The 16,324-nt window shown below is 43.6% G+C and overlaps 1 protein-coding gene across 4 annotated transcripts in view; it reads right to left on the reverse strand.

The window, feature by feature from the left end:
- Nucleotides 1-16,324, reverse strand: part of LOC115138109 (protein phosphatase 3 catalytic subunit alpha) — a 97,105-nt gene that overhangs the window by 4,118 nt on the left and 76,663 nt on the right. The window contains exons 10-14 of one of the 4 annotated variants that reach the window (XM_029674607.2): nt 15,492-15,563; nt 13,894-13,920; nt 8,174-8,258; nt 2,819-2,916; nt 308-337 (exon numbers count right to left, since the gene is read on the reverse strand). In XM_029674607.2, coding sequence (XP_029530467.1) covers nt 308-337; nt 2,819-2,916; nt 8,174-8,258; nt 13,894-13,920; nt 15,492-15,563 — 312 coding nt within the window. The remainder of the gene's footprint in view (nt 1-307; nt 338-2,818; nt 2,917-8,173; nt 8,259-13,893; nt 13,921-15,491; nt 15,564-16,324) is intronic. The other 3 variants (XM_065025490.1, XM_065025491.1, XM_065025492.1) reach the window with 3 other exon arrangements.

The raw sequence follows: 16,324 nt of genomic DNA on the forward strand, positions 1-16,324 counted from the left end.
CCTTGTCGGTGGGAGGGTGGCTATATCCTAGCAGGTGAAAAGAAAAGTAATGCATTTAATGCTATCTGCCTAGTATGATCTTTGTTCAACAGTGATATGATCTTTGTTCCCCTTTGAAACAAGTGTGGCTTTTCTGTACTCTCCCCCCTCTTTTTTTGGGGGGGGTTAATTATTATGCCACAATTTGTTAGCTCAAACACCCAACACACTCTGTAACAAGCAACGGCGAGATGGATGAAAACGCAGCAGGCGGGGGCCCCTGTCTATTGCGGTAAGAAGCAACAGAGAGGGCCGCCGGCCTAGTTACCTTCGTCTGCCTCAATAGCCTCAATAGTAGCTGAAGAGAAGAAGACGGGGGTTGCAAAACGAATGAGAAGAAGGGTGACCAGCGAGGAATTCATTTGGTTTTTTCCCAGGAACCGGTCAATGAGCAGCAAAAAGAGAGAGCCAATGCAAAGACAACAATGTTAAAAACAAAAAAAACTCCCTGTGTTTTTCGGACAGAGGACACTCATGGGAGGAGGAGCAGGAATCAAGCGGGTGTGTTAAGACAGACAAAGAAGGAAGGGGGTAGTTAACCAAAAAGGTGACAGACAGAATGGAGCCAGTCAAATACCCATTGTACACAAATGTGTGGTGCGCTGGTATTTTGAGCTTGGTAAAAACGGCACCCGTGTTTGACAAAGGGACAAGAAGCGGTGCTGGACGGCTATAGAAAATGGATGTCGGGGAGGGGGATGCCGTGACAAGTAGGACTGGAGAGGGTTGATGATTATCAAAGGGTGTGAATGTGAATATCTGTCTGATGTATCCTCACTCAACAAACTACACACTGGAGCAGGGTTGGGGGGGATGGGGGTGACATATGATCGGTGTTTAACAGGAGTTAGGCTACAGTACATGTAGACGTGTGAGTGAGAACAGAAACAACTCTGCCAAAGTCATAAACAACCGAGCTCAGGTAAAAGAAAAGAAGAATGATTTCGGGAAACATAGGCTACAAGCTATCATGAACTGTAGCGCAGCCGCGTCTTTTGACACGAACCGCCGAAAGAGCAGATGCACCTTTAAAAAACACACTGTGGGAATATTTTGATGCACTTACCACTTACCGTACAAATCCTTCTGTTCTATAGCAATACTTATCATCAAACACTTATCACCAGAAATACGGAAATGACTCTGTACTCAGGTGGTGCGCACAGAGAAAAAGAAATGGGCTCGGGTGGGACTGCAAATGATACTTAGCGGCTACAGCTCTACAACTTGAACAGGTCGATGTGGCTATGGAGGTACGATACATAATGCACAAGAGCGACATACACACACAGGAAAGCTACAAGGAGGTCCAAAAGAAACCAAGTGGTTGATGGATTGCACAACATTGCGGTAGAAGCACATTGGAGACTGTCTGAACAATAGGAGCCTATGGCGAGCTGTGATTCTACCAATGCTGCGACAGAAAATCTCTTTGAACGTCACTCTGCCTCCCAACATGGCTCCTCCTCGCTACTGCATCTCCATTGGATGGCTTTGGCCCATCTTTGCATCACTGGGAACTACTGTACATGGTTGCCCCTATGCAGTCGGAATCAACAATGTGTGGTTTTGTGTGTGTGTGTGTGTGTGTGTGTGTGTGTGAGAGAGAGATAGAGTTATAGACTACTGTTTATAAGGCAAACATGTAGCATTTCTGTGGTAAACTTTGGGAGAAGTGAACCCAGAAATAGATGTCGACGGTTCAGAGCAGTAGAGGCTTGAAAACATGACTTAAATTCACTGTAGGCCTAAAACAACTGATAGAGGAGACTTAAACTGACCAAGAGAACCAAAGAGAGGAGAATGAAGTTCTTTGGATTTCTGCCTTGTTTGTGGGTGACAAGGTAGATAATATGTATCCCCTTTCATACACGGTTGTTTATGTCAATTCCAATTCATCCTTTGCATCTTACTCGGTACCTAGCCTTCCCTGACATCTTAAAAATCACTTCAAATTTGTCAAATCAAAGGACATGATTTTGTTCTATTTAAAATAAATTCAAATTCTAAATTGTCTATGTTATAGCCTGATTCCGTCGGTAGATTATTCAATTCCACTTGTCATCTTTGGAAGAAATGTCTTCCCTGTGGAAAAGCATCTTATAATGCTAGTCTGTCACGTAAAGGAGATCGATCGATCGTCAGACTGTTTTTGGGAGTGTTTGGAATTCAACATGGGAGGGTGAATTCTACAATATTCTCACAAAACACTGCTGACACAATACTTGCACAACAGATTATACCTGTGGTTTCTAGGGAAAGAGGAGAAAGAAGAAGACAGAGACAATATTTGAGATATAACCAGTAGATTTCAGAGAGGAAGGTGGAGAGGGGGGGGGGGGGGGTAAGGAAAGCAAGACAGCATTAAAAGAGACAATGGCGAAAAACTTCTAACATTTTATGACGGTATTATCTAAAACCAACATCAGAGAAAGGGGCCACGCTTTGCAGTACTTAGATATTAGCTTATTCTAGGGTAACCTTGCTGCAGTAATGCTTATATTGACTACAGATAGTTACATTGTATTTCCCACTGCTGCAACTGTGTTCTATGACATAAAAGTCGTAAAGAAATATACCGGGTTTAAGAGAAAATGCCCTGAGAGAAAAAAAAGAGTGAAATAAGTATCAGGTATCTGCTTGTCTTTGAGGTAGATGCGTTGCTAATTAAATATTAGTATAAGTGTGTATTGATGGGGGCGGAACACGGTGGCCTGGGGAGTGTGAGGGGTGTTGTGGGCTAGGCATGGAGGTCCAGGGTGTGTGTTGTGCGGCGTACCATTCTGGAGCTTCTCCTTGCCTCCGGACAGCACTCCACTGGGCAGCATGCCGGTGGGGGTCAGCCCTTTCAGTGTCAACACACTCTCACTCTCCTCCCTGCAGGGACAACAAAGAAAGAAATGGAACTGGATTCAACTAACCATGAAGCTGTTTATTAGCTCAATGTTTATGAAAGTTAATACTCCTATTCCTTCACCTGTATAAAATGACAATCATCCATGAATTTTCTCAGCGTTCAATCTCTTGACCACGATGATTCAGGATGTTGTTTTTGAATTGCTTGTTTTTTTGCTGTTGTTGTTGCTTGACATCACTTTGAAATGCCTTTATTTAATGAATAGTGCTATAAAAGTTTAATAAATGATTATTATTATCTATTGGTAGTTGAACCAGGAAGTGAGAGGTTAAACAGAAAAAGGAGCACTGAACAGGAAGAGTTGAGACACAGGAAGAGCTTTTCACTATTTAAAAAGTAATTGTCCAGTGTTTCAAGATTTCTATGAAATATGACCTATAATTAATAAACATTTGAGTGAAATAGTTTCCCATACAAAAAATGGTAATTAAGTTGTTTAAAAAGCAGATTTCCTGAGTATGAATGTTGTAAGCGTGCCCCAACAACAGAATGGTATGGACGTATACCAGTCATTCAAAATATTCATTCGAGTAGACCGCTGATTGGCCAGCTCAGCCAATGAGCCAACATGACATCATGTTTGAAACAGTCTGTTTGATATACAAGTTTGAGGTGTTTCTTCTCCAATTTAGGCTCTGGCCATAAATACGTGCATAGGATGAGTCAACAACAGAATATTACCTTTTAAAAGTGAGAATTTCACTGGACAGTTACTTTAAGAGATAATTGGGGACGAGGTTGGTCGACGCGCCATGCCAAAAATAAGTATTAAATCAAATACAGCATACGTTAATTAGTAATACATAAAGAATTTTGGCCCATGATAAAAGGTTTTCAATGAAGCCTAATTCAATTCAAATCAAATCAAATTGTCACATGCGCCAAATACAACCTTAACGTGAAATGCTTACTTACAAGCCCTTAACCAACAATGCAGTTCAAGAAGTAGTGACTATGCATAGATAATAAACAGCGAGTAGTAGCAGTATGAAAACAAAAGGGGGGAGTAATCAATGTAAATAGTCCGGGTGGCCATTTGATTAGTTTAGTTGTTCAGTAGTCTTATGGCTTGGAGGTGGAAGCTGTTAAGGATCCTTTTGGTCCTAGACTTGGCACTCCGGTACCATTTGCCGCGCGGTAGCAGAGAGAACAGTCTATGACTTGGGTGACTGGAGTCTTGGACAATTTGTTGGGCCTTCCTCTGACACCGCCTAGTTGTTGTCGGAAGTTTACATACACCTTGGCCAAATACATTTTAAATGCAGTTTTTCACAATTCCTGACATTTAATCCCGTAAAACATTCCCTGTCTAAGGTCAGTTAGGATCAACACTTTATTTTAAGAATGTGAGAATTATTTATTTCAGCTTTTATTTCTTTCATCACATTCCCAGTGGGTCAGAAGTTTACATACACTCAATGAGATTTTGGTAGCATTGCCTTTAAAATGTTTAACTTGGGTCAAACGTGTCGGGTAGCCTCCGCAAGCTTCCCACAAAAAGTTGGGTGAATTTTGGCCCATTCCTCTTGACAGGGCTGGTGTAACTGAATTCGGTTTGTAGGCCTCCTTGCTCACACACGCTTTTTCAGTCCTGCCCACACATTTTCTGTAGGATTGAGGTCAGGGCATTGTGATGGCCACTCCAATACCTTGACTTTGTTGTCCTTAAGCCATTTTGCCACAACTTTGGAAGTATGCTTGGGGTCATTGTCCATTTGGAAGACACATTTGTGACCAAGCTTTAACTTTAACTGATGTCTTGAGATGCTGCTTCAATATATCCACATAATTTTCTGTCCTCATGATGCCATCTATTGTGTGAAGTGCACCAGTCCCCCCTGCAGCAAAGCACTCCCACAACATGAGGCTGCCACCCCCGTGCTTCACGGTAGGGATGGTGTCCTTCAGCTTGCAAGCCTCCACCTATTCCTTCAAAACATAACGATGGTCATTATGGCCAAACAGTTCTATTTTTCCTTCACCAGACCAGAGGACATTTCTCCAAAAAGTACGATCTTTGTCCCCATGTGCAGTTGCAAACCGTAGTCTGGCTTTTTTATGGCGGTTTTGGAGCAGTGGCTTCATCCTTGCTGAGCGACCTTTCAGGTTATCTCGATAAGGGACTCATTTTACTGTGGATATAGATACATTTGTACCCGTTTCCTCCAGCATCTTCACAAGGTCCTTTGCTGTTGTTCTGGGGTTGATTTGCACTTTTCTCACCAAAGTACGTTCATCTCTAGGAGACAGAACGCGTCTCCTTCCTGAGCGGTGTTACAGCTGCGTGGTCCTATTGTGTTTATACTTGGTACTATTGTTTGTACAGATGAATATGGTAACGTCCGGCGTTTGCAAATTGCTCCCAAGGATGAACCAGACTTGTGGAGGTCTACAATTTTTTCTCTGAGGTCTTGGCTGATTTCTTTTTATTTTCCCATGATGTCAAGCAAAGAGGCACTGAGTTTGAAGGTAGGCCTTGAAATACATCCACAGGTACACCTCGAATTGACACAAATGATGTCAATTAGCCTGTGTCAGAAGCTTCTAAAGCCATGCCATAATTTTCTGGAATTTTCCAAGCTGTTTAAAGGCACAGTCAACTTAGTGTATGTAAACTTCTGACCCACTGGAATTGTGATACAGTGAATTATAAGGTAAATAATCTGTCTGTAAACAATTGTTGGAAAAATTACTTGTGTCATGCACAAAGTAGATGCCCTAACCGACTTGCCCAAACTATAGTTGGTTAACAAGACATTTGTGGAGTGGTTGAAAAACGAGTTTTAATGACTCCAACATAAGTTTATGTAAACTTCCGACTTCAACTGTGGGTCCTGGATGTCAGGAAGCTTGGCCCCAGTGATGGTAGTGCGTACGGCCCAGTACCTCTGTAGCGCCATCCCGGTCAGATGCTGAGCAGTTGCCATACCAGGCGGTAATGCAACCAGTCAGGATGCTCTCGTTGGTGCAGCTGTAGAACTTTTTGAGGATCTGGGGACCCATGCCAAATCTTTTCAGTCTCCTAAGGGGGAAGAGGTGTTGTCGTGCCCTCTTCAAAACTGTCTTGGTGTGTTTGGACCATTATAGTTTGTTGGCGAGGTTGACAACAAGGAACTTGAAACTCTCGAACCACTCCACTTCTGTCCCGTCGATGTTAATGGAGGCGTGTTCAGCCAGTCCACGATCAGCTCCTATGTCTTGCTCACATTGAAAGGTTGTTGTCACTGGCCTCCTCCCTATAGGCTGTCTCATCGTTGTCAGTAATCAGGACAACCATTGTTGTGTCGTCAGCAAACTCAATGATGGGTGAACAAGGAGTGCAGAGGGGATTAAGCAGGCACCCCTTAGGGGCCCCAGTGTTGTTGCAGATGTGTTGTTGCCTACCCTTAACACCTTGGGGGCGGCCCGTCAGGATGTCCAGGATTCAGTTGCAGAGGGAGGTGTTTAGTCCCAGGATCCTTAGCTTAGTGATGAGCTTTGTGGGCACTATGGTGTTGAACGCTGATCTGTAGTCAATGAACAGCATTCTCACGTAGGTGTTTCTTTTGTCCAGGTGGGAAAGAGCAGTGTGGAGTGTGATTGAGATTGCGTCATCTGTGGATCTGTTGGGTTGGTATGCAAATTGGAGTGGGTCTAGTGTTTCTGGCATGATAGTGTTGATGGGAGCCATGACCAGCCTTTCAAAGCATTTCATGGCTACCGACGTGAGTGCTACGGGGCGGTAATCACTTAGGCAGGTTACCTTTGCTATTATGGGCACAGGGACTATGGTGGTCTGTTTAAAACATATAGGTATTACAGACTCGGCCAGGGAGAGGTTGAAAATGTCAGTGAAGATACTTGCCAGTTGGTCCATACATGCTTTGAGTGCATGTCCTGGTAATCCTTCCACGGCTTTGTAAATGTTGACCTGTTTAAAGGTCTTGCTCACATCGGCTACGGAGAGCGTGATCACACAGTTGTCCGGAACAGCTGGAGCGCTCATGCATGCTTCAGTATTTCATGCCTCAAAGCAAGCATAAAAGGCATTTAGCTCGTCTGGTAGGCTTCTAGATGTGAGTTTGTCCTTAAGTCACATGATTTTGAACTTTCAAATAGCTATTCTGTCAAGTACAATATGCTGACTTCTGCCTACGATCATGTAACTGGGCACATATTATAAAATACATAAACATACAGTGCATTTGTAAAGTATTCAGACCCCTTGACTTTTTCCACATTATGTTACGTTACAGCCTTATTCTATAATTGATTCAATAGTTTTTGGGCTCTGGCTGGGCCACTCAAGGACATTCAGAGACTTGTCCCGAAGCCACTCCTGCGTTGTCTTGGCCGTGTGCTTGGAGTCATTGTCACATTGGAAGGTGAGCCTTCGCCCCAGTCTGAGGTACTGAGCGCTCTGGAGCAGGTTTTCATCAAAGATCGCTCTGTACTTTGCTCCGTTCATCTTTCCCTCGATCCTGACTAGTCTCCCAGTCACTGCTGCTGAAAAACATCCCCACAGCATGATTCTGCCACCACCATACTTCACCATAGGGATGGTGCTAGATTTCCTCCAGACGTGACGCTTGGCATTCAGGCCAAAGAGTTCCATCTTGGTTTCATCAAACCATGATCTGAGAGTCTTTAGGTGCCTTTTGATAAACTCCAAGCGGGCTGTCATGTGCCTTTTACTGAGGACTGGCTTCTGCCTGGCCACTCTACCGTAAAAGCCTGATTGGTGGAGTGCTGCAGAGATGGTTGTCCTTCTGGACAATCTCCACAGAGGGACTCTGGAGCTCATCTCCACAGAGGGACTCTGGAGCTCTGTCAGAGTGACCATCTGGTTCCTGGTCATCTCCCTGACCATGGCCCTTCTCCCCCCATTGCTCAGTTTAGCTGGGTGGCCAGCTCTAGGAAGAGACTTGGTGTTTCCAAACTTATTCCATTTAAGAATGATGGAGGCCACTGCGTTCTTGGGGACCTTCAATGCTGCAATGTTTTTTTGGTATACTTCCCCAGATCTGTGCGTCGACACAATGAGTCTCATAGCAAAAGGTCTGAATACTTATGTAAATGAAGGTCAATTTTTTCTCGCTTTGTCATAATGGGATATTGTATGTAGATTGATTAATTAATTTAATCAATTTAAGAATAAGGCTGAATACTTTCCCGAATGCACTGTAGATAGACAGGAACTGCACACCTAGACATGCATCGATGAATCCCAATAAATACCTGAGGACAGAGAATACCCTGGCCATCTTGCCAATGGCACGGATCTTGTTCCGGATTACTTCCTTGCGTGCAGAGGCTGTGGCACCTAAAAGACACAAACACACAGACACGCACACAAACACACAGACACGCACACGCACACAAACACACACACACAGTTGTCAGGGTCAGACAGTCAGGCCGTTTCCAACCATCACTGCTTATCTGGGGCATTTTCTTTAAGGTGTCTTCACTACCATACATGAGCTGGTAAAGCCTAGCACTAAGTTGTGTTTTTTGTCTACGTACAGCGGGGAGAACAAGTATTTGATACACTGCCGATATTGCAGGTTTTCCTACTTACAAAGCATGTAGAGGTCTGTAATTTTTATCATAGGTACACTTCAACTGTGAGGGACAGAATCTAAAACAAAAATCCAGAAAATCACATTGTATGATTTTTAAGTAATTAATTTGCATTTTATTGCATAATTATTTGATACATCTGAAAAGCAGAACTTAATATTTGGTACAGAAACCTTTGTTTGCAATTACAGAGATCATTCGTTTCCTGTAGTTCTTGACCAGGTTTGCACACACTGCAGCAGGGATTTTGGCCCACTCCTTCATACAGACCTTCTCCAGATCCTTCAGGTTTTGGGGCTGTCGCTGGGCAATACGGACTTTCAGCTCCCTCTAAAGATTTTCTATTGGGTTCAGGTCTGGAGACTGGCTAGGCCAATCCAGGACCTTGAGATGCTTCTTACGGAGCCACTCCTTAGTTGCCCTGGCTGTGTGTTTCAGGTTGTTGTCATGCTGGAAGACCCAGCCACGACCCATCTTCAATGCTCTTACTGAGGGAAGGAGGTTGTTGGCCAAGATCTCGCGATACATGGCCCCATCCATCCTCCCCTCAATACGGTGCAGTAGTCCTGTCCCCTTTTCAGAAAAGCATCCCCAAAGAATGATGTTTCCACCTCCATGCTTCACGGTTGGGATGGTGTTCTTTGGGTTGTACTCATCCTTCTTCTTCCTCTAAACACAGCGAGTGGAGTTTAGACCAAAAAGCTCTATTTTTGTCTCATCAGACCACATGACCTTCTCCCATTCCTCCTCTGGATCATCCAGATGGTCATTGACAAACTTCAGACGGGCCTGGACATGCGCTGGCTTGAGCAGGGGGACCTTGCGTGCGCTGCAGGATTTTAATCTATGACGGCGTAGTGTGTTACTAATGGTTTTCTTTGAGACTGTGGTCCCAGCTCTCTTCAGGTCATTTACCAGGTCCTGCCGTGTAGTTCTGGCCTGATCCCTCACCTTCCTCATGATCATTGATGCCCCACGAGGTGAGATCTTGCATGGAGCCCCAGACCGAGGGTGATTGACCGTCATCTTGAACTTCTTCCATTTTCTAATAATTGCGCCAACAGTTGTTGCCTTCTCACCAAGCTGCATCCCAGCCTTGTGCAGGTCTACCATTTTATCCCTGATGTCCTTACACAGCTCTTTGGTCTTGGCCATTGTGGAGAGGTTGGAGTCTGTGTGTGGACAGGTGTCTTTTATACAGGTAACGAGTTCAAACAGGTGCAGTTAATACAGGTAATGAGTGGTGAACAGGAGGGATACTTAAAGAAAAACTAACAGGTGTGTGAGAGATGGAATTCTTACTGGTTGGTAGGTGATCAAATACTTATGCCATGCAATAAAATGCAAATTAATTACTTAAAAATCATACAAATGTGATTTTCTGGATTTTTGTTTTAGATTCTGTCTCTCACAGTTGAAGTGTACATATGATAAAAATGACAGACCTCTACATGCTTTGTAAGTAGGAAAACCTGCAAAATCAGCAGTGTATCAAATACTTGTTCTCCCCACTGTATGTGTGTGAGTGACTACTACTGATAGAAAGGAATCCTACCCTAAGTGTTTATGTAACATTTATTGGACACTTGAATCATTGAGCAGATGTTTTTAGCACAGGAGTCATTTATAGTAAATGTGGGCCTCACAACAAAATCATTCCACATAAGACAATTATACCACATCAACATACAGGTGGAGTGTGAGAGATGGAAATTAACGCGAGTGCTTAGAAATATATGGAGAGAGAAAGAGTATGCGGAGAACAGTGTAAGACTCTAGTGGAGTGTGTTCCTTTGAACGGACCAATAGGGGGAGTATTGAGTATCCCTGCGCATGGGTGATGTCTTTTCTTGTTAAGATATACACTGAACAAAAATATAAACGCAACATGCAACAATTTCAAAGATTTTCCTGAGTCGCAGTTCATATAAGGAAACAAATCATAAAAAATAAATTCATTCGGCCTTAATCTGTGGATTTCAAATGACTGGGAATACAGATATGCATCTGTTGGTCACAGATAACTTTAAAAAAAGGTAGTGGCGTGGATCCGAAAACCAGTCAGGTCAGTGTCTGGTGTGACTGCCATTTTCCTCGTCCAGCGTGACACATCTCCGTCACATAGAGTTGATCAATCAGGCTGTTGATTGTGGCCCGCGGAATGCTGTCACACTCCTCTTCAATGGCTATGTGAAGTTGCTGGATATTGGTGGGAACTGCAACACACTGTCGCTCAATGTTGATCCAGAACATCCCAAACATGCTCAATGGGGGACATGTCTGGTGAGTATGCAGGCCATGGAAGAACTGGGACATTTCAGCTTCCAGGAATTGTGTACAGATCCTTGCGACATGGGGCCATGCATTATCATGCTGAAACATGGTGATTGCGGCAGATGAATGGCACGACAATGGGCCTCAGGATCCCGACACGGTATCTCTGTGCATTCAAATTGCCATAGATAAAATGCAATTGTGTTCGTTGTCAGTAGCTTATGCTTGCCCATACCATAACCCCACCGCCACCATGGGGTGAACTGCTCACCCACACGACGTCACACACGCTGTCTACTCTTCTCCAGTGTGGCAGTGGTCATCGAAGGTGAGCATTTGCCCATTGAAGAAGTCGGTTACAACGCCGAAAAGCAGTCAGGTCAAGACCCTGATGAGCACGACGAACAAGCTGATGAGCTTCCATGAGACGGTTTCTGACAGTTTGTGCAGACATTCTTTGGTTGTGCAAACCCACAGTTTCATCAGCCGTCCGGGTGGCTGGTTTCAGATGATCCCCCAGGTGAAGAAGTCGAATGTGGAGGTCCTGGGTTGGCGTGGTTACACATGTTCTGTGGTTGTGAGGCCGGTTGGACGTACTGCCAAATTCTCTCAAATTACATTGGAGGCAGTTTATGGTAAATAAATGGATCTGGCAACAGCTCTGGTGGACATTCCTGCAGTCAGCATGGCAACTGCACACTCCCTCAAAACTTGAGACATCTGTGGCATTGTGTTGTGTGAATAAAACTGCACGTTTTAGGAACTCCAGAGTGGAGCAGTGGTCTAAGGCACTGCATCGCAGTGCTAGCTGTGCCACTAGAGTTTCTGGGTTCGAGTCCAGGCTCTGTAGCAGCCAGCCGCGACTGAGAGACCCATGGGTCGCACAATTGGCCCAGCGTCGCCTGCGTGAGGGGAAGGTTTGGCTGGTACAGATGTCCTTGTCCCATCGCACACTAGCGACTCCTGTGGCGGGCTGGGCGCAGTGCACGCTGACTCGGTCGCCAGGTGCACAGTGTTTCTTCCGACACATTAGTGCGGCTGGCTTCCAGGTTAAGCGGGCATTGTGTCAAGAAGCAATGGGGTTTGGCTGGGTCGTGTTTCGGAGGACGCACGGCTCTTGACATTCGCCTCTCCCGAGTCCGTACGGGAGATGCAGCGATGGGACAAGACTGTAACTATCAATTGGATACCATGAAATTGGGGAGAAAAATGGGTAAAATGTAAAATAATAATAACCTCACATTTGTGGCCTTTAATTGTCCCCAGCACAAAGTGCATCTGTGTAATGATCATGCTGTTTAATCAGCTTCTTAATATGTCACACCTGTCAGGTGGATGGAGTATCTTTGCAAAAGAGAAATGCTCACTGCCAGGGATGTAAACAAGTTAAATAAGTTCTTTCTGCGTATGGAACATTTCTGGGATCTTTTATTTAATCTCATGAAACATGGGTCCAACACTTTACATGTTGCGTTTAGATTTATGTTCAGTATAGCTAGCTAGATGTTTGGGCACAAAGAATGGTCTATATCAGTGGTCACCAACCTTTTCTGAGTCAAGATCACTTTCTGAGTTTTTATTGCATGACTTTAAAAAAACATAAGCCGATGCAACATTAACCAATTAAAAACAGTTCTGTAGCAATCAGGTTTGTGCAGTAGGCTACAGGCCCAATACATTATCGCTGCATATTGGCTACACTTGAATTGCCCTGCCAATGTTGTTCTTCTCAGACCATTTTGAAATTATATTTCTAAACGTTAGGTATATGATCAAACTGGTAATACATCATTTGTTGTATTACTTGTAAGGCACAACTGAGTGAGCATATTAATTCGCTTTTTATACTGGATTGATGGCCTGCATCTGATAGTCAGTCTGAGCAGAGGGAGGGAGCACCGGTGAGGCTGCCTCTCACCCGACTCACCGTCCCTCCTCTCTCCCGCCCTCCTCTGAGAAAAGGGGACACCGTCTTTCAGCTGATGGCGAAACTTAAGTCGCACTGCATTACTTCTGCCTCATGCACCAATTCATGCTGTTACTCCTATGATCAGAGAAAGTTCAATATTCCTTGATATTAAAAAAGACACAAGTTGCAAATAATAACATTGCAAGCTTATCGAAATGCGCATGTTATAGCTTATAAAACTGTTGAACAAAGTTGTGACAGTGCTGAATAACACCTTAAACACGAACTTACTCATAAAAACAGCAGTTATTTTGTGTATTCGTTGAGTCTCTCTCTAGTCATGGTTTTAAAAGTTTTGAAATATCACATGATCAACTTTTCTGTACGTTCGGGGCTTCTTTTTACAGTCCATGGCACAAGGAAATTGGGCAGATACAGTGATCTGAGCTATCTGATTGGCCAGGGTTAGGCCTATAGGTACACTTGATTTGCTTTCTGGGCCTGACCGGTAAGAGTTCTACTTTCACACACATAAAATGTTTCAAAATGAAAACACTTTGCCTTCCCAGCGCTAGGGCTTCTGAATGAAGTGCACCTACCGTCAACAGTGTGAAACGAAAATAGGAACGCTTGGCTTTATCGTTGGGTTTTTTACAGAAATGTTTGGTGATTGACTAGGAATGGCTTAGAGATCGACCAGTCGATCGTGATCGACCGGTTGGTGACCACTGGTCTATATGGTGTGTTAGGACTGACAACACTACACTGTTTCTATTGAAGCTATAGGCTAGCTTTAATTCAATCAAGTGCAGATAACCGTACTGCAGGAAAGCTATGTTTAAGTTAACCATATTAAAACCAACACACCATGCAAGCTGTTTAACACGCAAAACTATACCTCTCCGTAAAAAAATAAAACAGTATAGTGTCAACATTCTGAGTGAACCTACAGCACAGTTTATCTGCGATTGATTGAATTGGGGTGTATGTCTGTCATTTTTTTTTAATTAGATCAACACATTTGACATTTTGACTGATCAATATCAACATCCGTAACCAAACTGAGCATAAATGTTACAACACATTTATGTATTGTGTTAGTCATTTGGTTCCCAAAGTGCATGTGCCTGAGCAAGCACCACCAAAAAAAAAAAGGTATATTGGCACACGACAGTAGAGCTGAGGGTTGTACCTTTCTTGGGGGCATATATTAGATGTCCTTCTCAAAAACACCCCCAGAAGAGAAAAGAAAAGATGACAGATCAGTGGATGGACGGCTGAAGAATTACAGAAAAAGCGAATGAGAAGGACAATGAGGAGGAAGAGGTGGAGAGGAGAGAGAAAAGAGGCAGCATAAAGAAAAGCAATGGATTATTTCAACAAAACTCTGGAAGAACAGAAAAGAAGGAGGACACATTAAATGAGGTTACCGAAGGTGTGAAATAATCACAGCACCGGGGAGAAAGGGAGAAGGTGAGAAATGAAAGAGAGACAGAATGAGAGTGAGACAGAGATGAAGAGAAAGAGGGATAAATGAGAGAGCGACAGAAGAGGAACAGAAATACATAATGCAGAGAACATGAACATCGACACAATGGATATTAAACTATTGAAGAAAGTCATTTAAGAAAATAAAATGAGGAAATTATGAGATGTTAGCGACTAAGTCACCGAGGTTGTAAGTGACTAAGGAGTGTCTGTCAACTAGTAACGTTAGGGTCTAGGGTTAGAATCCGTGTTCTACACCACACCACTTCCTGCCATACAGGAACAGGATATGACCTAAGCATTCCTTCCCCCTCACTATAGAGATATGGTGACGTGTGTGACTTGGAGTATCTAAAGGGCTTTTCTAGGAATGGGTGTTCCAAACCATCTCTACCTAGAGAATGCCTCTGGCCATTATGTTGTACAATGGAGCCTACTAGTGTTAAATGGAACCCAATTGAATGAGCTGTAAGATAAGGAATGAATGGAATAAGAAATCAGGAGGCATTGAATACCAGGAACACGGTGTGTTCCACCCATAGATACGCAACCTGAATAGAATTGTGGCACGTGTTGACTTTTGTAACAAACTGTGTTACATAGTAGCTAATAGCTACCATTAGGATAATCCATGCGAGCATCCATGCGAGCATCTTGCACTGTCATGTTCTACTGCGGATCCAAAGAAAGCAAATGTAAAATGTACACTTGTGGAGCTGATGAATGTTCCATCGGTCGAGGCTGCCCTCTAGTGGAAGTCTAGTCAAACACCGAGAGACACAACCCCATAATGATCTTGGCCCTTCCATGCCCAATTCCCCATTCTCCGTTTCTATACAGTCGCTCCCTTCCACTCATTTACTTCCCCATATTCATTTCACCATCCCAAGGGTCATGTCATTAGCAATGTCATGTCATTAGCAAATATATTTGCATACTTATCAATGGTTGAGAGTGGAGCTGAGAAAGTGGAGCTGAGAAAGTGGAGCACCTGCATGTAAAAAGGAGGAAGGGAATTGGGTGTGTCTAAAGTGTCGTGGCAACGAGGGCACACCATCCTGTGAACCAGGGAATGCAACTTTGGTTTTATAAGTGGGGGGGTCATAACTTGTTTTTAAAATTTTTGTTATCCAGTCCGATAAACACTCCAAACAGTCTCCTCGACCACTTGGAGGCGTACGCATGGTCCTAAAGCCACACCGTCGCCTCGTTTTGTATCACATTCCAATGATATAACTGGAGGGGAAGAATAAAAATGTAATTTCAGTGAAAGTTGCTCCCCTGCTGTGAACACAGACTTACCATCGATCTCTTCATCAGTCGTCAGCTCATCATTGGAGCAGATGCTTAACACATTGACCAGCATCTCAGTGACTGCAGAGAGCAAGAGAGAGAGAGAGAGAGTTCTCAGCATAAAAACTAATTGGTTTTCTACCCAAACACAGAACAGCAGACCGCATACACATTACACATGTTCATAAACCAGCATGTTCATCAGAAAAACAGAGGGAAAGTATTGCATGATTTGTTGATTTTAATAATGTTTTTGATTCCATTTGGCATGATGGATTACATTGCATTTGTAAAGTATTCAGACCCCTTGACTTTTTCCACATTTTGTTACGTTACAGCCTTATTCTAAAATTGATGAAATAGCTTTTTTTCATCATCAATCTACACACAATACTCCATAATGACAAAGCAAAAACAGGTTTTTAGAAGGTTTTGCAAGTTTTTTACAAATAAAACCCCCATAAATATCACATTTACATAAGTATTCAGACCCTTTACTCAGTACTTTGTTGAAGCATCTTTGGCAGCGAATACAGCCTCGAATCTTCTTGGGTATGATGCTACAGGCTTGGCACACCTGTATTTGGGGAGGTTCTCCCATTCTTCTCTGCAGATCCTCTCAAGGTCTGTCAGGTTGGATGGGGAGCGTCGCTGCACAGCTATTTTCAGCTCTCCAGAGATGTTTGATAGGGTTCACGTTCGGGCTCTGGCTGGGCCACTCAAGGACATTCAGAGACTTGTCTCGAAGCCACTCCTGCATTGTCTTGGCCGTGTGCTTATGATCGTTGTCCTGTTGAATGGTGAACCTTTGCCAAGTTTGAGTGCTCTGGAGCAGGTTTTCA

Source organism: Oncorhynchus nerka, linkage group LG12 (assembly GCF_034236695.1).
Source record: "Oncorhynchus nerka isolate Pitt River linkage group LG12, Oner_Uvic_2.0, whole genome shotgun sequence".
Classification (NCBI taxonomy): domain Eukaryota; kingdom Metazoa; phylum Chordata; class Actinopteri; order Salmoniformes; family Salmonidae; genus Oncorhynchus; species Oncorhynchus nerka.